Source organism: Callorhinus ursinus, unplaced genomic scaffold (assembly GCF_003265705.2).
Source record: "Callorhinus ursinus isolate GAN/ISIS: 27379988/994484 unplaced genomic scaffold, GSC_fseal_2.0 scaffold31, whole genome shotgun sequence".
NCBI classification, from domain to species: Eukaryota; Metazoa; Chordata; class Mammalia; order Carnivora; family Otariidae; genus Callorhinus; species Callorhinus ursinus.
The window spans coordinates 16,045,826-16,069,428 of NW_027397093.1; the positions used below are offsets into that span (position 1 = coordinate 16,045,826).

Sequence of the window (23,603 nt, forward strand, 5' to 3'; positions counted from 1 at the left end):
AAATATTACCTCAAATGAATGTTCTTTATTATCCTCTAATCTGTAGTCTAAAAGTACACTCAAAGACATAATGCTACAATCAAACTTTCCACTTTTTGCAGCCCAGTTTGGATGTACAATGATGGCTGGTTCATCGGGCAAAATATATCTTCTTTCCCGACGCTGGCGTTCCATTTCCTCTTGACGTTTTCTTTCTTCTTCCTACATATTTGAAATTTTAAGTAATGGTTAAACTTCCATGTACAATATGTATGTATGTATCAAATGCACACCATGTAAAGAAAAAGGGCAAAATTCCCATGACTCCTTATGGTGATTATGCCAACCATAAGGGCTGGGAAGAAAGTTCAAATTTAGTAAAGAAGACAGCAGCTTCTATGGCTCCTACTTTTCTCTTTTGAGCTTCCCAGCACAAGAAACTAACTTCTAAAGAGAAAAAAAATACCTATGTTAACATTATATAAACCTGGGATTCTGGAAAATAGTGACAGCAGCATAGTTTCTGGATCTTCCGGAATCCCCATATAAAAAGGGAATAATCAAAAAAAAAAAAAGGGAATAATCTAGGGGCGCCTGGGTGGCTCAGTCGTTAAGCATCTGCCTTCGGCTCAGGTCATGATCCCAGGGTCCTGGGATCGAGCCCTGCATCAGGCTCCCCGCTCTGCGGGAAGCCTGCTTCTCCCACCCTGCTCCCCTTGCTTGTGTTCCCTCTCTGGCTGTCTCTCTGTCAAATAAATAAAAAATTAAAAAAAAAAAACTTAAAAAAAAAAGGGAATAATCTAGATACCAAAACCAACACCCAACATTCATGTACATTCAGAACAAAACAAGGTGAAACAGTATTCCCACAAACCCCAATAAACAAATGAGTGGGAAAAAGTCACAAGAGCCAAAAGACCTATATGTTACTGGCATCTGTGCAGAGGGAAAGCAGAAGGAAACAACGGGGTTGTTTTATGGCTCTAAGAACAGAAAAACCACAAAACAGTCAAAAGGCATTCACTGGAAAGTGAGTTCAATTTCATAACAGCAGCTGAAACTAGGCAATGTTTTACTCCCAACAACAGTGAGTACAAGGAGCCTGTGTTAAGATCTAAAAGGGCCTAGGGGCGCCTGGGTGGCTCAGTCAGTTAAGCAGTTAAGCGTCTACCTTCGGCTCGGGTCATGATCCCAGTGCCCTGGGATTGAGTCCCGCATCAGGCTCCTTGCTTGGTGGGGAGCCTGCTTCTCCCTCTGCCTGCAGCTCCCCCTGCTTGTACCCTTGCTCGCTCTCTCTCACTCACTCTCTCTCGCCCACTCTAACAAATAAATAAAATCTTTAAAAAAATAAAAGGGCCTAGAATATTCTAGTCCTACGAACTTGCAAAGCTGATTTACCAGGGCATCTTTCCAGCACAGGGTCTCTCACCCTGTGAAGAAATTTCTGAAAGCAGAATCAATACTGAGCAGGAAAGCAACAACATAGACATGGGAGGAAAAGGTCCCAACCCAATAAACAGTGATGGAAGGGCAACAGACACTGAAATCTTAGAAAGCAAATAACCATAGTTTTTTTTTTTTTTTAAGATTTTATTTATTTTTGTGAGAGAGAGAGAGAGAGAGGGAGAGGGCACGAACAGAGGAGGGCGCATAGGGAGAAGCACACTCCCGACTGAGGAGGGAGCCCAATTCGAGACTCAATCCCAGGACCCTGGGATCATGACCTGAGCCGAAGGCTGACACTTAACTGACTGAGCCTCCCAGGCACCCACAAACCACCACAGTTTTAAACAGAGTAAGAAAACAATATTAAAATATAAATCTTTATGAAGTTAGGAAAAAGCTATCTTAAGCAACCTCTTTATTTTTCTTCAAGATTTATTTGAGAGAGAGAGAGAGAGAGAGAGCACGCGCTGTGCATGCGCAGGCTCCCCACTGAGCATGGAGTCCAACATGGGGCTCAATCTCATGACCCTAAGATCACACGACCTGAGCCAAAACCAAGAGTCGGTCACTTATCTGACTGAGGCACCCCTTAAGCAACCTCTTCTAATAAAATGTTAGGCAAAGTAAATTCACATAAAAATGAGCAAAAGAAAGTATTGAGGTCAAGTCCTATAGAAAGTTACTATTTAAAAGAGAACAAGGAGAATTACATCCCTACAGACAATGAAAGTGGGCCAGAAAAAGAGGCATAGACAGATAAAAAATCTTAACTATTTTAAAGCGTACTAAGAGATTAAGAAAATCTTACAAGATATGAAAGGACAATATAAATAAATTTTATTTTTTTAAAAAAAAATTTTATTTATTTACTTGAGAGAGCGAGAAAGAGAGCACGAGCATGGTGAGGGGCAAAGGGAGAAGCAGGGTCTCCGCTGAGCAGGGAGTCCAATGCTGGGCTCATTCCCAGGACTCTAGGTTCGTGACCTGAGCTCAAGGCAGACACTTAACTGACTGAACCACCCAGGAGCCCCAGGACAATATAAATAAGAATTTAAAACTTTTTTTAAGATTTTATTTATTCATTTGAGACACAGAGATACTGAGAGAGAGAGAAAGCATGAGCAGGGAGAGAGGCAGAGGGAGAGGGAGAAGCAGGCTCCTCGCTGAGCGAGGAGCCCGATGTGGGGCTCGATCCCAGGACCCTGGGATCACGACCTGAGCCGAAGGCAGACGCTTAACCATCTGAGCCACCCAGGCACCCCTAAATAAGAATTTTAAAACTGAAAATGAGGTGACAGAATAGAAGAGCCACCCAGGCGCCCTGAAAACATGCTTGTAGATAGTTTTATTCACAATACCAAAAGGTGAAAACAACTCAAGTGTCCATTAACAGATGAAGGGATAAACAAAATGCAGTATATACATGCAATGGAGTATTATTCAGCCTTATAAAGAAATGAAGTTCTGGGGCATCTGGGTGGCTGTCATTAAGTGTCTGCCTTTGGCTCAGGTCATTATCCCAGGGTCCTGGGATCGAGCCCCGCATCGGGCTCCCTGCTCAGCGGGGACCCTGCTTCTCCCTCTCCCACTCCCCCTGCTTGTGTTTGTGTTCCCTCTCTCGCTGTCTCTGTCAAATAAATAAAATCTTAACAAAAAAGAAAGAAATGAAGTTCCAATCCATTCTATGACATGGATGAACTCTGAAAACATTATGCTAAGTGAGAGAAGCCAGACACAAAAGAACAAATACTGTATGATTCCACTTCATGAGGTATCTAGTATAGTTCCCTCTCCGTCTCTGTCAATAAATAAAAGTCTTAAAACAAACAAAAAACCAGTAACATAGGGATGCCTGGGTGGCTCACCCAGTTAAGTGTCTGTCTCCTGGTTTCGGCTCAGATCACGATCTTCAGGGTTGTGAGACTGAGCCCCACATCATGCTCCAGGCTCAGCACAGAGTGTACTGGAGGCTCCCTTCCCTTTCCCCCTCCCCAGCTCTCCCCCACTGCTCATTTTGCTCTAAAATAAATAAATAAATAAATATCTTTAAAAAAGAGTAACATATTTAAGATATTTAAAGGAATATAAATGTGAATCAAAGACTTTATATTTAGCAAAACTGACTTTATTTTAATAAATGTCTATTTTAATGTTTTTCACAGAATAAATACTTCTCTTGATGACTGCAGATACGTAAGGCTGTTTGGTAGTATTCAGAACCACCACAGTAATGGTGGTCTTCCTGATGGGTGTGTACTCTTCAAGAATTTGTAAGGAATTACTTCTCCGAAACTGCTGTCAAACCAGCAGGACTGCATTTAAGCATCCATAATTTTCAGGGTTCTTGGTAACCTGGGAATATTTGCCCCAAATAACTTTGCCTCCTTGTGTCACAAGGCCCAACTCACTCATGTTCACCTCAATTATAGTGCCTTTGGTAATAACACCCAAAGATGTATATAGCAGGGATGAAGGATTCTTTTTTACACCAAGTACTGGCAGGCAAAAGCTGGCAAAACTGACTTTTAAGTATAGTATAGTCAAACTGTTATGAACATACATGAGCTCTGAGGCATCTCCTAGAGATGAGCTTCAGACACAATGACAAAAGGACTAGTGGTGAGCATTAGATACGGTAATTGTAGGACCAAGACTAAATGAGAATTAAAAGAGTACAATATGTAATGCTACACATTAGGATGATGTATTCATAGTACAACATAAAAACAATGGGGAGAGGGTGCCTGGGTGGCTCAGATGGTTAAGCGTCTGCCTTCAGCTCAGGTCATGATCCCAGGGTCCTGGGATCGAGGCCCACATTGGGCTCCCTGCTCTTTGGGAGCCTGCTTCTCCCTCTGCCTCTCTCTTTCTCTGTCTCTCATGAATAAATAAAAATAAAAATTTAAAAAAATCTTAAAAAAAAAATGGGGAGAAAGTGACAATAGGAAATGCAAAAACAGGGGCGCCTGGGTGGCTCAGTCGGTTAAGTGTCTGCCTTTGGCTCAGGTCATGATCCCAGCGTCCTGGAATGGAGTCCCGCACGCCCTGCTCAGCAGTGAGTTGTTTCTCCCTCTTCCTCTGACCCTCTGCCTGCTTGTACTTACTCTCTCTCAAATAAATTAAAAAGAAAAAAGAATGCAAAAATAATTTTAAACAAATTTCAGCAATAACAGTGGTATACTATTAGTTCTACATTAGTGTTGTGTATCTATATATATATTCCTACTCACTGGACAAAAAAAGACAATTTGAGCTTCAATAAGGATAAGAATTACAACGAATAAAACCCATAAAATGTGTTTAAATCTACAAATTCGGGGAGTCTGGGTGGCTCAGTCGGTTGAGCATCTTGCCTTTAGCTCAGCTCATGATCCCAGGGTCTTGGGATCAAAGACCTGCATCAGGGTCCCTGCTCAGTGGGGAGTCTGCTTCTCCCTCTCCCTCTGCCACTCTCCCTGTTTGTGCTCTCTAATAAAAAAATCTTAGAAAAATAAATTTATAAATCCATAATGATGTTTATTTTTTTAAAAAGATTTTATTTATTTGAGAGAGAGAAAGCACAAGCAGGGGGAGGGGCGGAGGCAAAGGGAGAAGCAGGCTCCTCGCTGAGCAGGGAAACCAAGGCAGGGTTTCCTAAAACCTTGGGATTATGACCTGAGCTAAAGGAAGACGCTCACCCGACTGGGCCACCCAGGCACACCAACAATAACGTTTAAAAACAAACAGGTAGGGGCGCCTCGGTGGCTCAGTCGTTAAGCGTCTGCCTTCGGTTAGGTTATGATCTCAGGGTCCTGGGATTGAGCCCTGTATCGGGCTCCCTGTTCAGTGGGAAGCCTGCTTCTCCCTCTCCCACTCCCCCTGCTTGTGTTCCCTCTCTCGCTGTCTCTGTCAAATAAATAAAAATCTTTTAAACACACACACACACACACACACACACACACACACACACACAAACAGGTAACCATCAGAAGATGATAGGGAACCAATTCAATATCTTGAAAGCTGGATAAAATAAAGGAAAACAGTGCTTGCTTCAGCAGCACATGTAGTAAAATTAGACCAATATGGAGAAGATTAGCATGGGCCTTGCACAAGGATGACTCATATTTAAGAAGCATTCTATATTTTATTTATTTTAATTTTATTTATTTATTTGAAAGAGACACAGTGAGAGAAGGAACACAACCGGGGGAGTAGGAGAGGGAGAAGCAGGCTTCCCACGGAGCAGGGAGCCTGATGCGGGGCTTGATCCCAGAACCCTGGAGATCACGACCTGAGCTGAAGGCAGACACTTAACGACTGAGCCACCCAGATGCCCCGCATTCTGTATTTTAAAAAAATAAAAAGAAATCAAGCATTGATCCTGCCTTCTTCTATATGAATTTACAAATAGGTAAAACTATACCACTACGTAATCAAATAGCACAAGAGGAAAATATGTGAAAACAAAATGGTAAGAATTATCACCAGTTTTCAACCCCAATGGCTGCTAACATCAAAAAGTGAAAACGAGCTCGGGCGCCTGGGTGGCACAGTTGGTTAAGCGACTGCCTTCGGCTCAGGTCATGATCCTGGAGTCCCAGGATCGAGTCCCTCATTGGGCTCCCTGCTCAGCAGGGAGTCTGCTTCTCCCTCGGACCCTCTCCCCTCTCATGCTCTTTCTCTATCTCATTCTCTCTCTCAAATAAATAAATCTTTAAAAAAAAAAAAAAAGTGAAAACCAGCTCTTCTTTGCCTTCTCTATCTACTCCTTCTGTCCATAACAATTCAATTCTAAAGCAACTCCTCCATGCCAAGCAGGTGTCTACACAGGGGATGGAGACTGACAGAGAGGTAGAGCTACAATGCCCAGAACAGATGAGCTGCCCAGTTACCAGGTATTAAAACCCAAATAGAGCAAGGAGGGCATCCATATAAAGACAGAATACAGGGTAGGAAATCAGACCAAAGTAAAGAGGGTATCCAGATAGGAAAGGGAATGCGACAGACAACTGAGCAAGTAAGTAAATAATTATTAAGTACAATGGAAGCTATGTTTCTCATTATTGGACAAAGGAATTAAACAGATGGAAAGGGAGAAACTGAAATGAACTCTGATGTTGGGAACAGAATTGGAAATACTAGCATAAACTTACGACATTCAATACACACAATATATACTAACAAATACAGAAAAAAATACATATATACATACCTAAACATAAGTATAAACGAATATATATCTGTACCAAAATTCTGTTCACTGACAGGGGCTGACAGCAGCATAACAATGATACCAATGAGTATATCTTGGCTTCTAAATATCATTATCATTCTTCACTAAAAAGTATCAGGGCTCTCTGGGAAAATGGCTGATTACAGAACCAGGGCAGGGAGAGTACACAGTGAGAGTGCAACATTGTTTTGTGCTGCAAAATAAGTCCTCAAAATATGATGAGAATGTGTCAAAGGACATAGAAGCCAACTCGATAGGGCTCCCACTGGCCAAGTGAGACAATTTCACTATCAAGGTAAATATTTATAATCTACTGAATAAGAAATCACAAATCAACGCACCTCGGAATAACAAGGCAATTCTACATGATCACAAAAACATCACATCCAAGAAATTTAGCACTGCTTCAGTATTATCTAATATCACATCCATAAACAAATATCTCCAGTTATTCCCAAGCTACTCTTTAATGGCATACCCCCCCATTCAGGACCTGTCAAGTTTCACACTCAGTGCATTCAGTTGTCATGCCTCGCTAAACTCTTTTACTATATATCATTTTTCTTCTTTAGTCTCTCATTATATAGACCTTTTTTTAAAAAGTTCAGACAAGCTGCTCTGCAGAAGTTTTCACATTCTAAATTTATCTGATTGTTCCCTCATAATTAGATTAAGGTAAAACACTTTTGGCAAGAATACTTCCTAAATAATGACGTACACTCCACAATGCATCACATTAAGAAACACATAATGTAGGTTTCTCCAATTACTGGTATTCTAACATGCTGCTTATGTTCCTGTACTTCAAATTCAGAAAACAAATGACAGGCTTATGCATGCAGGAATTATTTTAAGGGCATAAGTCTACAGTCTCAGAGTCTTAAGGACTGAAGTGCAATCAAACACATAGCTGTAGAAGCAGCAAAATTCTGGAATAAGCACTTCACTAGAACTCAGTCTCCGAACTTAATGGCTCGGTCAATCAAATTTTATCTCATTTTCTATATCTAAGATATGAGTAATTTTTTTAAATTTTTAAAAAAATTTTATTTATTTATTTGACAGAGAGAGACACAGCGAGAGAGGGAACACTAGCAGGGGCAGTGGGAGAGGGAGAAGCAGACTCCCCGCTGAGCAAGGAGCCCGACGCGGGGCTCGATCCCAGGACCCTGGGATCACGACCTGAGCCGAAGGCAGACGCCTAACGACTGAGCCACCCAGGCGCCCCAGATATGAGTAATTTTTTTAAGTAAACTCTATGCCCAACGTTGGGCTTGATCTTGGGATCATGGGCTCAACGCATGCTCTAATGACTGAGCCAGCCAGGCACCCAAACATATGAATAATTATTCATTTTTAAAGGGGAAGATTAAAAATACATGAGTTGGAAACAACTCAAATGTCTCTCAAGTGGAAAGCTAATAAACTGATACACTGATACTATGGAATGTTATTAAGGAATAAAAGGAACAAATTAGGGGCACCTGGCTGGCTCAGTCGACTGGGCATCCAACTCTTGATTTCTCCTCAGATCATGGTCTCAGGGTCATGGGATAGGGCCCTAAGACAGGCTCTGAGCTCAGCATGGAGTCTGATTGGAATTCTCTCTCTCCCTTCACCCCTTGCCCGTTACCGCCCCTCCCCGCCCTCTCTAAAAGCTTAAAAAAAAAAAAAAGGGAAAAATTAGTGATATATACAACAAAATGGGCAAGTCTCCAATGCATTATGCTGAGTTGAAGAGGTCAGACTCAACAGGTTGTATGGTTCCATTTACATGATATACTGGAATTGGCAAAACTACAGGAAACAGGTCAGTGGCTCCCAGAGGCTGGTCTGGGAGGCAGAAAGTACACATGGAGAGAGGAAAATGCTTACAGATGGATACAGAGGATTTTAAGGGGGTGGCAGACCTGTTTCATATCTTAATTGTGGTGGTGGTTGCACAACTATATGCATGTGTCAAAACTTGCAAAACTGGTTGAATCTTAGGGTTATGTAGTTATATCTTAAAAAAAAAAAAAAGATTTATTTTAGAGAGCGAGAGTGAGCGAGCAGGGGGAAGGGGCCCCTGTAGTTTTATCTTAATGAAAGTATACACAAACATATTTCAAGAACTCTCTATAAACCAATATTATATTTAATAGTATATACCTCTTTATCATCTTCAGATTTCCTATCATCCTCCTCTTCCTCTTCTTTTTCTGATTTCTCTAATTCCTTTTGTTCTTCTTTTTGCTCTTCTACTTTAAGCTGTTTTGTCAACCGGGCTATTAACTGGGATTTTAATCCTTTAGAACTAAGAGCTCGACTTTCTAATTCTTTTCGGAGATCATTTACCTAAATATACACAGTATATAAACACAGAAAAAGAAAACAGGATATTGAAATAGGGAACAAACTATACAATTATCTTTCATCTGGTTTTTTAAAATGTTGGTGAAAAATACACTTGTACAGCTCAGAACATGTTTGTGAAAATGCAAACTGATAGAAAATTTTTGGAAAATAATCTGTAACGTTTTAAGATGCTTTAAAAACCGTTAGTGCTCTTTGACACAGAAATTCTAATTTATGGCAATTTACTCTGAAGAAATATTCTAAACACAGTGGAAAACAAAACAAAACCTTTACATATTTCTTGTAACAGTTCCTTCCTCAAAAATGTGAAGAATCTAAATACCCACCAAAGATAATAATACCACATCAACTAGATGGCAGGAATACAGAACATTTAAAAATAATTACATGGGAAACACCAATATTAATTGAAAAGGATGAGACTGCCAATGTTTTATACATGATCAGAACCAAGCAACCAACCAATCATAAAGCTTGTACACAGAAAAAATAATTGAAAAAAATACACTAACATTTTAACAGTGGTTGTGTTTGAGTTACAGACTTGAGTAACTTTTATCTTCTATTTTTCTATGTATGTACCAATTTTTAAAATAAGCACACATTATATTAATAATCAAAAGAAATACAAGTTTTAAAATAAGAAACTTAATGGCAAAGCCATCAGTTTGACAAAAAGTCCTGGGAAGCGGCTTAATCTTATGATATACATTCTCTACTTACTAAAAAAAAGCAATGTGGGTTAAAAAACTACAGTTTCATAAAAAGGAAGAAAACCGGTTTTTTGCTGATAACAAAAGTTAACCGAAAGGTCAGCTTTTATGTGTTAAAAATAACAGGCTGCAAAAGCTTGTGATCTTCTGATCACACGTAGAATGTACACACGTAGAATTCTATGGATCTACATTCACGTTATAAGCCCAGAAACGAGGGGCGCCTGGGTGGCTCAGTCGTTAAGCATCTGCCTTCGGCTCAGGTCATGATCCCAGGGTCCTGGGATTGAGCCCCGCATCAGGCTCCCTGCTCAGCGGGGAGCCTGCTTCTCCCTCTCCCACTCCCCGTGCTTGTGTTCCCTCTCTCGCTATCTGTCAAATAAATAAATAAAATCTTAAAAAAAAAAAAATAAGCCCAGAAACGAAAAAGTATAGAATGATAATCAGTCCAAAGACATTGGGGACCAAAGAAAAACTAGTACAGCTTAACCAGTGATTTTCAAAAGAGGCTTTTAAATTATTCTTTCCCAGTTCAGATGTGTATCAACCTACTTTTTAAATATTATTTCAAAAACTAAAGTAATCTTGATAATCTTTTTCCTGTTTCTTCCCTTTTCCTTGAATTTAAATTACTTAAGTGCAGAAATTCTGCCTTCTTGGTCCGTTCCCCAATCAAAAAATGATGCTACTCACACTACATGCACTTGTGTATTACATTTGACAGATATAGGCTGCACTGATTTATGAAGTCAACCTTTATTTAATAATTATACACACATAAATACAGAATATTTATTCAGTTGACTTTAGTGGTTTTTTATGATAAAACATGGATCTCATTCTCTATTCTTGTTAGAAATTTCAAATTTCAAAGTTACCTTCATTGTCTTTGGATCAAGTTTAGACCAATGGGTGGGAGTAGAAATTTCTTTAGCTTCACCATCATCTTTCTCTTCTTCATCCTGATATACAAAGTTAAGAACATAATTACTATTCTGAAACCTTAAAATAAAAGTAATTTATTTTTAAAAGTCTGTTGCTGATCTGTGCAAGGTCACAAATGTTTCAGATTGTCTTCTCCTAAAGTTATTATTTAGGCAAGTCCACGTACATACATTCTACCACTTTTAACTGATCACAAAGACACTCATCAGCCAATCAAAGCCAGATCTGTGAAACACAAAAGGGTGATAAATTACAACACAAAGGATATCAGGGATGCACAAACACTGCCGGTCTCCACTAACCACACAGTGTGTGATCTTGCCCCAATTTTCAAGCCACCCAAAGTTAAGACTGATTTAGTCAGACCTTTCAAATGTACCAAAGACGATGCCACATAGCCTGAAATGTCAAATCTCTCAGACTTGTGGTTGTCCAATTTCAAATATCCATGACTAGAACTGATGACCGTGAAAGAGAAAATTTTTTAAATTTTAGAAAATGGCAAAATGTTTAAAATGGCTTAATACTGAACCTTGCTCAACAACTGGTCCCAGATTCCAGCAACTAGACCTATGATAAAAACAAAATTCTGTGCAATTTAAGCACAACTTATTTTCCTTTGAGGTCTCAGCACTCTTAAAGTTAGCATACTAGACAGATTTTTTTTTTTAAAGAAAAGAAAATACAACTATACTGCTGAAAGCTGGATTACCAGTCGCTGTTACCAGTTATGTTCCTCCATGTGTGTTTGTTATGTAGTGTGTGGTGTGCATTTGTGCCTGTGTTCCTGTGCCTGTGAGAAGCGGAAATAGAAAAAGGGATTAGCGTTCAGTGCCTGTTCTCCATCAGCCTCCTTGCGTTCACCCTGAAGCTTCTCGACCAGCTGCTGCTTGTATCCTCGGGAGAGGGTTTCCCACTCTGAGCGGGTGGGAAGGCAATGCCAAACATCCGGGAAAAATAAAACCACTGTCTCCACATGAGCTGGAACTGTACGCCCCTTGTGGGTCTCCTCAGGGCGATGGTAGCGAATCTCTGCAAAACGGTACCTGTTGCAAGGGAAGAAGCATGTTGGAAAAAAAATTCTAAAATACATTTTAAAGACCCTAGTTCACTTGTAGCACATCAAGTAAAGAAATTTTGCTGCAAGAACTTGAGGTTGGTCTAAAGAAAAAAAAATTATAGAAGCCATAGTTCCTCTTTTGGTACATTTGTACAATATTTTATGGTTAAAAGAATATGTTCCCCAAGGCATTTTCAAGTTTGATTATAGAGCTACCCATATTTTAGAGAATACCTGAAGAAGCTGGATAGCTGTTCAGATTTCATGTGCTAAAAAAAGAATATTCTCAATTAAGTCACAAGAAATACACTAAAATACACAAGACAAATAAGCCTCAAGAGAAAATATGGCTGAACAAAAATAATCAGCACCTACATCATTTTATAACAAAAGAATTATAATGAAATGAAGTTCTCTCTTGACGATCTTCTCCAGCTATGCATGAAATGAAAAATATTTTCAACATACATCCAACTTCCGAGGTAAAGCATAACAAAACACTTAAGTAATGTTCAGTTTATTTTGATTAGTTCTTAAATCCTTTTTCCCCCAAACATTTTTGGCACCAAATAAACTTTTGCTACAAATGGGGATTTTCCTTTGAGATTACCTGCATGATCAAGGTTGCTAAAATAAGGGGGGAGGGGAGGCTGACAGATAAGAACATCTATATAAACTATGAAAAAACATTTCTAATCAAGAAATGAATTGGTACTTACCATTGTGTGCATACACTTAGATCAATGCCTGTCAGAGCCTTACAACAACGAATAGCAGTCTTAATCAACACAGAGGGGTCTTTTTCTGGGTCTGGTCCATCCAACGAAGGAGACCAGTGACCTCCAATGGCCATGGCTTCATCCTTGCCTTTCATGCCCACTAAAAACTAATTCAAAACAAAGAATCATTTACATGTGTTATGCAACTTGTCAAATTACAAATAAAATACTTGAAAAGGAAAGGGACAAAACTTTCCAATATCATTTTTACTACCTCTGGTATCTGTCAGTCAAGGAAGAGTTCAGTTCATCGTGTTCCACACTGCATTTCAGCAATGGAATAGGATTTACACATCATAACTCATCCTTCTAAAATATTTCTTCAGATAAAGAATTTTTTAAAGAAACAAGCTATAATTCATACTTTAAAAGAATCCAGAAATATACTAAATCCAATACCACTAAAATTTTACTATCCTGCAAGTATAAAATACCAAAATGACAGCTGAACTAGTGACATACAAATAAGATATAGCCATAATCTTCACTGAAAGAAAATCATTAAATTTTGAGTGCCTTAACAATACAAAAATTAGTTAATAAATTAAAAATGTAGTATTTTAATTTTATATATATTATATATATGTATTTTATATATATATATATGTACACACACACACACACACACACAGTTAGAACTAAGCAAAGCAAATATACACCTGAAGTTAAAATAAGTGTTTCATTTTACCTTAACAAGTCTAGCAGGATGTTGAAATCCATCTCGAAGTTCTTGTGGATCTTCAGCAAGAGCACATGACTTATGATACAAATCTTCCATACTAGGACTAGCCATCAGCATTACCTATTATAGTCAAATAATTCAATCCTGTCAAAAGTCTAAAGTAATGTAAAAAAATGAGAAGCACTACTAATTATCCTTACATATTAGATAGCCAAAATTTTTTTATAAAAATGGAAAGTAAAATGCTACAGCAGAAATGGTATTAGATACTTTATAATGATAAGAGTTTTAACTTGTCAAGAAATGTTTTTTGATCAATGTTCTATAATAGCCAAAAACTATCCGACCATAAGCAATATACTGAATGTTACCCTGAAGACTAACATATAGGGAATTCACCAACATTATGCTTTATCTGAGGCTACCAGAAGTCACAGAACATTCCAAAAAGCTCAATAAAATCAATTTCATCTTCACGTTTATGAGTTTCAAAATGTTAAAACAATAACCATGAATTTTACAGCTTAAGAGGTAAGACAAAGAGGTTAAATTAAATTACTTAAATAACCAAAACAGAATCAGGCAGACAAGGAAAAAAAAATAGCTATTCAGGTCTTAAACATAACCACTTCCAGGAGATTAATTCCACATACACTCAATATGAATAACTGCTCAGAAATTTTTGCTATATATCACAGAATACAAACCTTTGCACTGTATAAATGGTCAGCATCTGGTGGATCAAGAATAGCCATACTTTTTTCTAAGGACTCTACTTCTCTGTGCATTACATAGAAATTGCAGTAATTTCCCAGCTGAAATGGTCTTGACAAAGGGAAAGCATCCACCCATGTAAACTGAGCATCAAAAAAGTCACTAGGTATATATAAATTCTGATAACGGCGCCTTAGTTCCATCATGTCACAACTAGGACTGAAAAACAGACATAAGTAAGTGAATAAATAGCCTTAATATCAAATATTATATAAACATTCACTCCATTCCACATCTAAATATATAAGCTGACATGGTTAAAAGCCAGCTGAGAATGGTCAGAGTCAATTATTAATGAGCTATAGATTTGCAAAGAGCCATATGAAACCTCACTTTCAAATTTGTCTACTTACAGCTTTAAATACTGGTACCTAAGTGTTACCTTCATTTCTTTGCGTTTTCTGTGTAGCTTGAAATACGTTAGAGACCCTCTGAAATAACTTCAATGCCAGCTCCAGAGAAGATATGAACAAAAAGCAGTTCTACCTCAGCTGAAACTATGAATTTTTTAGAAAATTATAATTCATATAGAATGGATACAAAGAAGGGACAAGACTGATACCAAATGATGAGTACTCCTCAATTAGGTTCATATAATGTAAAAAAAAATAAGTCTTCATTTTATAGTAAGATCCTATAACAAGCATATTTACATTCAAAATTAAGTGCAAAAATCCACATGAAAGCTAAATCTAAATGTTTTTTGAACACCTCCATACCTCTCTCTGTTAATGATTACGATCCATACCTGATGGATTATTACGTAAAGAGGATAAGTTTCTTGCCTTTTAAATCTGACATACTGATTGTTTTAAAGGATGCTTTCCTTTTTCCTAAGCAGCAGAGCTTTTAAAGGAAAGGAACTCAAAGGTAAATCAATCTGGTAAAAGAACAAAGGATTTCTATTAAAAGCATAACAAAAAGTGGAAAACAACAATTTGTAAGATGAAAAGATAACTACATAGTCTTTTTTATTATCTTTCTTTTCACTGTCTTTTTGAAACTAAAGACAAGGTATAAATTATGACCTAATATATTTGTAGGGGTATCTTCTTATTCGAAGCCTAAAAATAACAAACATATAGTGACAAACTTGTCATCAGGTATGGTTGCTAACATAAGTATACATTATTTGGATAAAATTCTGCTGTCAAAATAAGGAAAATTTGAAAAATACGTATTTGAGTCATTTTTTTTAAGAAGTGTTTCAAATAGACAGTATGTATAATAGTTTCTTAGTTTTCCATCACTAGAATTTTTGAAGTTGTGTTTTACCCTGTAGGATTTTAATCTACAATAGAACAAAGGATGTACAAATGAGTCATTTCTTGGCGTACAGCATCTTATAATCACATTACTATAAAACAATCTTGATTTCCACAACTATAGATGAGAAAAGGTATAGTAATTTCAAACGATTTTTATTTGTAATGGGTTGATTTGATGTTCTGGGAATTTATTTCAAAGTGATGAAATGAAATTGTGAAGGTCTAACCTGGAAGGAGATAGACAGCTACTGAATTTATATCCTATTCATCACAATTCTCCCCAAAAGTAGAGCAGAGCTGCTCTATTTAATATATTTGGGACTGGAGAAGTGTTTCTGGTTCTAATAACTTTCTCTGATATATGCAATCTAGATAAAAGTAAATAGGAGTAACAAAAAAAGTAGTATAAATTAAGAATAGTTGCTCATTTGACCACATGACTAAATGAACATGAACTATCTAACAATTAAGCAAAGTCCCTAAGCAAGATTTTTTCTGGCATTGAGTAGTTTAAGTTTACACTGTTTTATTCAACCTAGAACTGAATATATAGAAATTTAAATTTCTGACAGGTCAGTATATCAATATTATTATTCTTTGTTGAAACACAGTAATATTTTCTCAGGAGACTGAAGCGCACAGTTATTTGTTCCTATGCTAAACAGCTTTAAACATTGCTTTTAATGATTCATTTTTATTTTATTGTCAATTTGTTTCCTCCATTTGTTAATTTATCTTATAGTCAATGGCCAGTCCCATCCCAGGGCCTTTAGATAATTCCTCCTTTCCCTTATACTAAATCAGTCATTTTACCAATTTGCATTTTTATGAATTACAACTTTGTAGTTATTTCCTGGCCATGACATCCCACCACCACCATTAATTATGGAGTATCTACAACTGCCACAGACTGGATTAAGTGCTTTAGATACACAAACTCAATTTAACCTTAGTAATTCTACTAGTTGATAAAATTTCCATTTTGCAGGTGAAACTAAGAAATTCTTGTTAACTTGCCTATTACCTCTGACTCCAAAGGCTGAAAAATGTATTTATATACACACGCATATATGTGAGTGTATATGAAGGTCTATGTTGCTATTATGCCACACTGTCACAGCTAACTTGAAATAATTGGTCCACTGCTGTGTTATTACTTCATCATACACAAGGAACGATGCATGGACTTAATAAAGTTATCAATAAATTTGGACCTTAAATGATTAAGAAACAAATTAAAAAAAAACACAAATTGATCACAAGAGGCTCTTTTTCAATAACTACTATCTTTAATGATTTTATGAATATATGAAAATATACTCCTACTTCAAATTACCCTTCTGCCCTATTTAAAGTAAATGTCAGGAATGAAAGTTGTAAGAAAAATATCTCTGTAACATTCTACTAAATTAGACAAATTATAAAACTGGTAATTCAATAAAACAATGAGGGGAAAAGAACTTACCAATCTAAGGAAAATTTTGAAAACTGAACTGTGTAACGTGGAACAACACGTCGAACTCTCCGAGGTGATCGTTCTCTCTCTCTTCGAGGAGATCTCTCCCGGGAACGTTTTCTCTGAGGAGATCTTTCTCTGGATCTACGTCGTTCTCTCTCCCTTTCACGACTTAAAACAAAATGTTCTAAAATTACTAATATTTCTGGCATTATTGAAGTTTTTTAATAAAATAGATAATATAAGATCCTCTAATATATTTTAATAACCTCTTAGAAACCGTTGTATAATATGTGTAACACAAACTCACCATTTAACCATTTTTAAATGTACAGTTAGTGACATCACATGCATTCAGTGTGCACCTTCACCACCATCAAAAGTACACTTAAAAAAAAATACCTTCGGTCATCTTTTCTGTTAGGCACTTGATCCCCTCTGTCATTCCTTCCTGAAAATCTGGACGGTGGGTCTAATCTTCGTGCTGGTTGTGGCTGTGAAACTATACGAACAGGAGGCTGCAATAAACCAGCTTTAAAAGACACACACAAAAAATATTTTGACTTAAATAAAAGCATTACCCAGTTAAGTTTTACAACCAGAAAAAGCTGGCTAATGTTTTAAGCTTTGTGGCCAACAAATAGTAGACACCACTATATTTGTATATTTGTATATATTTTTTGTAATCATTTAAAAACGCAAAAGCCATTTATAGCTCAGTCACCATATAAACCAGGTCATGGACCAAATCAAAGGGCTATAGTTTGAAATCCCTGATCCACAGAGAGTACAAAGACTGCCGTACAAGTTATTCACAGGGTGCCAAGCTATCATCCAAAGGTTCCACAGAGAAAAAGAACTCCTTATTATGGAGAGATCTCCACTCTGACCTAGTTATGAAATTTAGCATCAATAATGGAAGAATCTGACATGTGCCTCCTAGTATAATGCAATACAAATTACAAAACATCACCTAAAATGTGTCCTGGCCAAAGCCTTTCTTTTTTTTTAAGAGAGAGAGCACAAGTAAGCCAGGCGGTGGAGTGTGGGGGGCAGAGGAGAGGAAGAAAGAAAATCTTAGGCAGGCTCCACACCCAGCGAGGAGCCTGACGTGGGGACTCAATCTAACAACCCTGAGATCATGAACTGAAACCTAAATCAGGAGACTGATGCTTAACTGACCAAGCCACCCAAGCGCCCCTTACCAAAGCCTTTACACTTACTCTACTAGGTTCATAGTTTATAAGACAGATAGAGGAACAAGATAAAAATGTTACAAAGAATAAAGGCAAATCCATATACAACATTCCAAAAGAATCTACAAGACAACTAATCCAATTTCGTCAAAAAGTCAATGCTGTAAATGAAGAAAGAAAAAGCAGGAAACTGGGGTACCTGGGTTGCTCAGTCAGTTGAGTATCCAACTCTTGATTTCAGCTCCATTCATAATCCCGGGGTCCAGGGATAGGGCCCTGCCTTGGGCTTTCCACCAGTGGGGAGTCTGCCTTGGGATTCTCTCTCCCTCTCCTTCTGCCCTCTGGCTCCCCCTCCACCCCTGCACTCTCTCTTAAGTAAATATTTGAAGAAAAGAAAATGTGGGTAACTACTGTAGAATAAAAAAACTAAAATAACATAACCAAACACAACAGGTAAAAGCTTACTTTTTGTTTAGGAAACAAAACACAACCTTCAAAGACCTCTGGGAGACAAATGGGGAGATTTGAATATACTGAGAATATTTATTTTTTTAAAAGATTTTATTTATTTATTTATTCATGAGAGCCAGAGAGAGAGAGAGAGAGAGAGAGAGAGAGAGAGAGAGAGAGAGAGAGGGGCAGAGGGAGAAGCAGGCTCCCAAGGAGCAGGGAGCCCGATGCGGGACTCGATCCCAGGACCCTGGGATCATGACCTGAGCCGAAGGCAGACGCTTAACCATCTGAGCCACCCAGGCGCCCCTATACTGAGAATATTTAAATGCTTTTTTTAGATGTGATAATAGATTGTAGTTATATAGAAAAATGGTCTCAGGGCACCTAAGTGGCTCAGTCACTGAGCGTCTGCCTTCGGCTCAGGTCATGATACCAGGGTCCTGGGATCGAGCCCTCCATTGGGCTCCCTGCTCCACGGGAAGCCTGCTTCTCCCTCTCCCACTCCCCTTGCTTGTGTCCCCCTCTCTCACTGTCCCTCTCTGTCAAATTTTTTTTTTTAAGATTTTATTTATTTATTCAAAAGAGACAGAGAGAGAGAGGCAGAGGGAGAAGCAGGCTCCCTGCTCAGCAGGGACCCAATGCGGGACTTGATCCCAGGACCCTGGGATCATGACCTGAGCCAAAGGCAGACGCTCAACCATCTGAGCCACCCAGGCACCCTAAATAAAATTAAAAAAAAAAAAAAGAAAGAAAGAAAAGTGGTCTCTTTTAGAAAGGACATGCTTCAGTATACAGGGGTGAAACGTCCTAGTGTCTGCTAACTACTTCAAAGGAATAAGCAAAAACTGTATATATTTGTACACAAGTAAGCAGACAAAACACATAGTAAAATGTTAACAATTTTAGAAGGTTGTAAGTATATAACTGATCACTTTACTGTTCTTTCAACATTTTTGTATGCTTGAAAATTTTCATGATAAAAATCGTGGGGAGGAAAGAAACAGCTAACTCTTATGAAAACGAATCCATAGTTGCCAATGGAAATTTTTAAGTTTTTTTTTTTTTTTAAGTTTTTATTTATTTATTTGACAGAGAGAGAGTGCACGAGCAGGGGGAGTAGCAGGCAGAGAGAGAGGGAGAAGGTAAGCAGAAAGCCCGATGTGGGGCTTGATCCCAGGACTCTGGGATCATGACCTAAGCCAAAGGCAGATTGCTTAATCAACTGAACCACCCAGGCACCCCTAAATAAAATCTTTTAAAACAAACAGAGGGATGCCTGGGTGGCTCAGTCAGTTAAGGGTCTGCCTTCAGCTCAGGTCATGATCCCAGGGTCCTGGGATCGAGCCCCATGTAGGGCTCCTTGCTCAGCGGGAGCCTGCTTCTCCCTCTGCCTGCTGCTTCCCCTGCCTGTGCTCTAACAAACGAATAATTAAAATCTTTAGAAAAAATAAAATAAAAACAAACAGAAAAGAAATCACAGGACTACCAGTCAGATATTTGGAAGAACCAAGTAGACTGAAAACACCCTGGCATTACCTAGTAAGTTTAAGTTACACAAACCCTCAGACCTTGCAGTTCCACCTGAAGGTGTATGTAAGTCCTAGAGAAACCTGGGCACATGCTCCTGGACACATATGAGAGGACATTTATAACAGCATTCTCTGAAACCAAAAACTAGAAAAATCCTAACGTTTACCAGAGAACAGATAAACTGTACAACATTCGTATGTGTAATATTATCTAACAATGAAAATGAAGAATGAGCCAGATGGAAAAACCAGTATGAGAGGGGTGCCTGGGTGGCTCAGACGTTAAGCATCTGCCTTCAGCTCGGGTCACGATCCCAGGGTACTGGAATCAAGCCCCATGTTGGGCTCCCTACTCCATGGGAAGCCTGCTTCTCCCTCTCCCATTCCCCCTGCTTGTGTTCCCTCTCTCCTTGTCTCTGTCAAATAAATAAAATCTTTAAAAGAAAAAAATAGTATGAGAAACTTTTACAACATAATGTTGAAAATAAATAAGTCAGGTGCCTGGGTGGCTCAGTTAGTTAAGCATCTGCCTTCAGCTCAGGTCATGATCCCAGAGTCCTGGGATCGAGCCCACACTGGGCTCCCTGCTCAGCAGGGAATCTACTTCTCCTTCTGCCCCTCACCCCTGTTTGTGTGCTCTTTCTCTCCAATAAATAAATAAAAATATAAATTAAAAAAAAACTAAGTCATACAGAACAGATTATATAAATGGAATCAAATACTATGTAACATTCAAAGACAGACAAATTTAAAGTGTTTTATAAGGATGCATATTTAGAGAGCAAAACCCTGTAAACTAGCAAAATTCTAATTTTTTACCCAAGTAATGATTACATGGGTGTTCATTTAATAACTCATTACACTGTAATCTCTTTAATCATTTTAAGTGTGTTATAATAAAAGATAAAATGCCACAAATTATGCTTTTAAAAAATACCAATTAGGCTGGGCGCCTGGGTGGCTCAGTCGGTTAAGCATCTGCCTTCAGCTCAGGTCATGATCCCAGGGTCCTGGGATCAAGACCCACATCGGGCGCCCTGCTCAGCGGGAAGCCTGCTTCTCCCTCTCCCACCCACCCCCGCTTGTGCACCCTCTCTTGCTGTGTCTGTCTCTGTCAAATAAATACCTTTAAAAAAAAAATACTAATTAGGGGTGCCTGCATGGCTCAGCTAAGCATGTGACTCTTGATTTTGGTTCGCATCATGATCTCATGGTCATGGGATGGAACCTCACACAGGGCTACACGCTTGGAGGAATCTGCTTGAGTTTCTTTCTCTCCTCTCCCTCCCCCTCTGCTCTTCCCCCTCCTCCTGTGCGCGCTCTAAAATATATATATATATATATATATAAAAAAAAAACACCCTACCAAAACAACAAGCCAATTAATTAGGCTTTTGTTGGGGCACCTGGTAGGTCAGTTCGCTGAGCATCTGCCTTCGGCTCAGGTTGTGATCCCAGGGTCCTGGGTTCGAGCCCTGCACCTGGCTCCCTCCTCGGCGGGGAGTCTGCTTCTCCCTCTCCCTACTCCCCTCATGCTCTCTCTCTCTCTCTCAAAATAAATAATCTTTAAAAAGTAGGCTTCTGTTAAGCCAAGGCTATCTTGTTAACACTTCAATAAAAAAAGTGTCCAGAATATCAAGTAATTAATTTGCAAAGGAAAATGTAAAATACAGCTCATTTATTTCATGCACTGTAATTCAATGGATAATTTAAAGTACTACTACCAGACAACACATATATAAAATATTATGTGTAGGGGCACCTGGTTGGCCCAGTCGGTTAAGTGGGCAACTCTAGATTTTAGCTCAGGTCATTATCTCAGGGTCCTGGGACGGAGCCCCATGTTGGGCTCTGTGCTCAGTGGGGAGTCTGCTTGTAGATTCTCTCTCTCCTTGTCCTCCCCTCCCCCCTAAATAAGTAAATATTAAAGAAAAATAATAAATAAAATGTTGATTATATGACATTTCCTTCCATTACAGGAAAGATACCAACAAAGGGACTGGGGATTAATATTGATATTTATATTCACAAAGAGCATGTCTTTCTATAAGAGCAATAAAATAAAAATACTTCCAAAACAGCTACAGAAGTAGAAGTGGTCTACACAAGATACTTAAACCTCCTTTCAAGTATTTTGGAAATCCCTGCCTTTTTTATAATTAAAAAGCATATTCTCGTTTTAACAACTACACAGTTGTAAAAGTTATGCATTAGTCTGAAACAGAAAAGACACATTGCAAGTAATACCTTTCTGCTGTGGCTGCTGTAATAAAGGCTGTGGCTGAGTCTGCAATAATGGTGTAATAGAAGCTGCTGAGATCTGGGCCTGCAGCAGGGACTGGGGTTGGGGCTGAGCCTGAACACCAAATGTAGTCTGTGGTGCAATTGGCTGAAGTACAGCAGGAGGAGTCTTCAGTAAAGGTTGAGTTTGGGACTGATTCTTAATAAAAATAAAGAAATAAAATAAAAATTTTAAAGAGGAAGAAAAAACTCTGAAAGTTAGTAGACTGAATCACCAGGTTTCCAGAACACCTAACTCCGTATTTTATATACCTGATTTGGTAGTGTCTGAATTCTTTGAGCATTCCATTTAAAAGGCATATTGGGATTATATGTAGCTTCAACCAATACTCTGTCACCCACTTGGGGGCTCTTCCCTTTGACAGCACTGGAAAATAAGTTAAATATACATTCAATTAAGAGATTCCTCCAAAAAAATTTATACTTGTAGTATTTTACCTAACATAAACTATGTGAAATGGAAGTCTAAAAAAAGCCCTTTTAAAAAGTAAATATACCTCCTAGACTTATTTTTAGAACTGATCATGTTTCACCCTCCCTAAAAAACACAGGGTTTGAAGTGGAAGGAATAACTTTGCACCTCATATTCTCCCAATATTGTGTCCCTCCTTCCACAGTACTAACTTCTATAACCCAAGAGTAAGATTTCCTTTGAGCTGCGGAGTGAGAAGAGAAATGCAGATGGAACATAGGAGACCCATTTTTAGAAAACTCTCATATGATAGTAAAATTTAATTTCCCAAATACTTTCTAAGGCAGTTCACTAGGAATACAGTTGAAATATCCAAGGAAAATCTTTCATGCAACCACCATCACACTAACAAAATACTATTCTGAATATGTCAGTCATTAATCATTCAATCCTACTCATTAATTTTTCAATTAAAAAATGCTTTTTTAGTACATAGCATCATTAGATATGTCAAACAGAAGATTAAATTTTAAAAGGCATATGACCATTTCAATCTCTATTCTCATTGTAAGTCTGCCCATGAAGAGTTGGAAAAATTAACTCACTCCTATAAAACATGTACAAAGAATTCACCGTAACTATTTTATTAAGTAATCAGAGATATCTTCACTCATATTCTCCAGAAAAAAAGGCTAGATACAAATATAATACAAGGCAGGTGACTAAAACAAAAAATTATAACTAAACCACAATCCTATGCCACAATTAGGTCTTACCAATATATTTCATGCTAAATACATGAAGGCATTTGCCAACACCTAATTAAGTTACCTAAGCTGAAAGAATACATCTTCATCCACAAATCCAAATGTATCATGTAGTTTTGTAACCACTCCTGTAAAAACACGCTGTTTCTGAGGCTGGGTTTGTTGCTGACTGGACCTTGGTGTTGGATACGATACAGTTATCTGTGCTGCAGGCTGAGGAGTAGACAGGCTAAGGCTTGTAGGCAGTGCAACAGCTGGCTATAAAACAAA

General features: G+C 38.2%; 1 protein-coding gene and 2 non-coding genes across 9 annotated transcripts in view; 1 reads left to right on the plus strand and 2 right to left on the minus strand.

Annotated features, from left to right (window-relative positions):
• The window catches only part of CCAR1 (cell division cycle and apoptosis regulator 1), a 63,758-nt gene that overhangs the window by 17,714 nt on the left and 22,441 nt on the right, over window positions 1-23,603 (minus strand). For 6 of the 7 annotated variants that reach the window (XM_073878902.1, XM_025850203.2, XM_073878904.1 and 3 more), the window contains 12 exons: window positions 23,398-23,591; window positions 22,407-22,521; window positions 22,101-22,293; window positions 17,078-17,207; window positions 16,685-16,846; window positions 13,885-14,110; window positions 13,184-13,297; window positions 12,436-12,602; window positions 11,492-11,702; window positions 10,590-10,673; window positions 8,792-8,977; window positions 10-201 (listed from right to left, as the gene is read on the minus strand). In XM_073878902.1, coding sequence (XP_073735003.1) covers window positions 10-201; window positions 8,792-8,977; window positions 10,590-10,673; window positions 11,492-11,702; window positions 12,436-12,602; window positions 13,184-13,297; window positions 13,885-14,110; window positions 16,685-16,846; window positions 17,078-17,207; window positions 22,101-22,293; window positions 22,407-22,521; window positions 23,398-23,591 — 1,974 coding nt within the window. The remainder of the gene's footprint in view (window positions 1-9; window positions 202-8,791; window positions 8,978-10,589; window positions 10,674-11,491; window positions 11,703-12,435; window positions 12,603-13,183; window positions 13,298-13,884; window positions 14,111-16,684; window positions 16,847-17,077; window positions 17,208-22,100; window positions 22,294-22,406; window positions 22,522-23,397; window positions 23,592-23,603) is intronic. The other variant, XM_025850201.2, reaches the window with a different exon arrangement.
• LOC112807499 (U6 spliceosomal RNA) lies at window positions 5,450-5,554 on the plus strand. The gene has a single exon (XR_003204101.1). It is a non-coding gene; the product is annotated as a U6 spliceosomal RNA (small nuclear RNA).
• On the minus strand, window positions 12,734-12,798 carry LOC112807503 (small nucleolar RNA SNORD98). Its single transcript, XR_003204103.1, has one exon. It is a non-coding gene; the product is annotated as a small nucleolar RNA SNORD98 (small nucleolar RNA).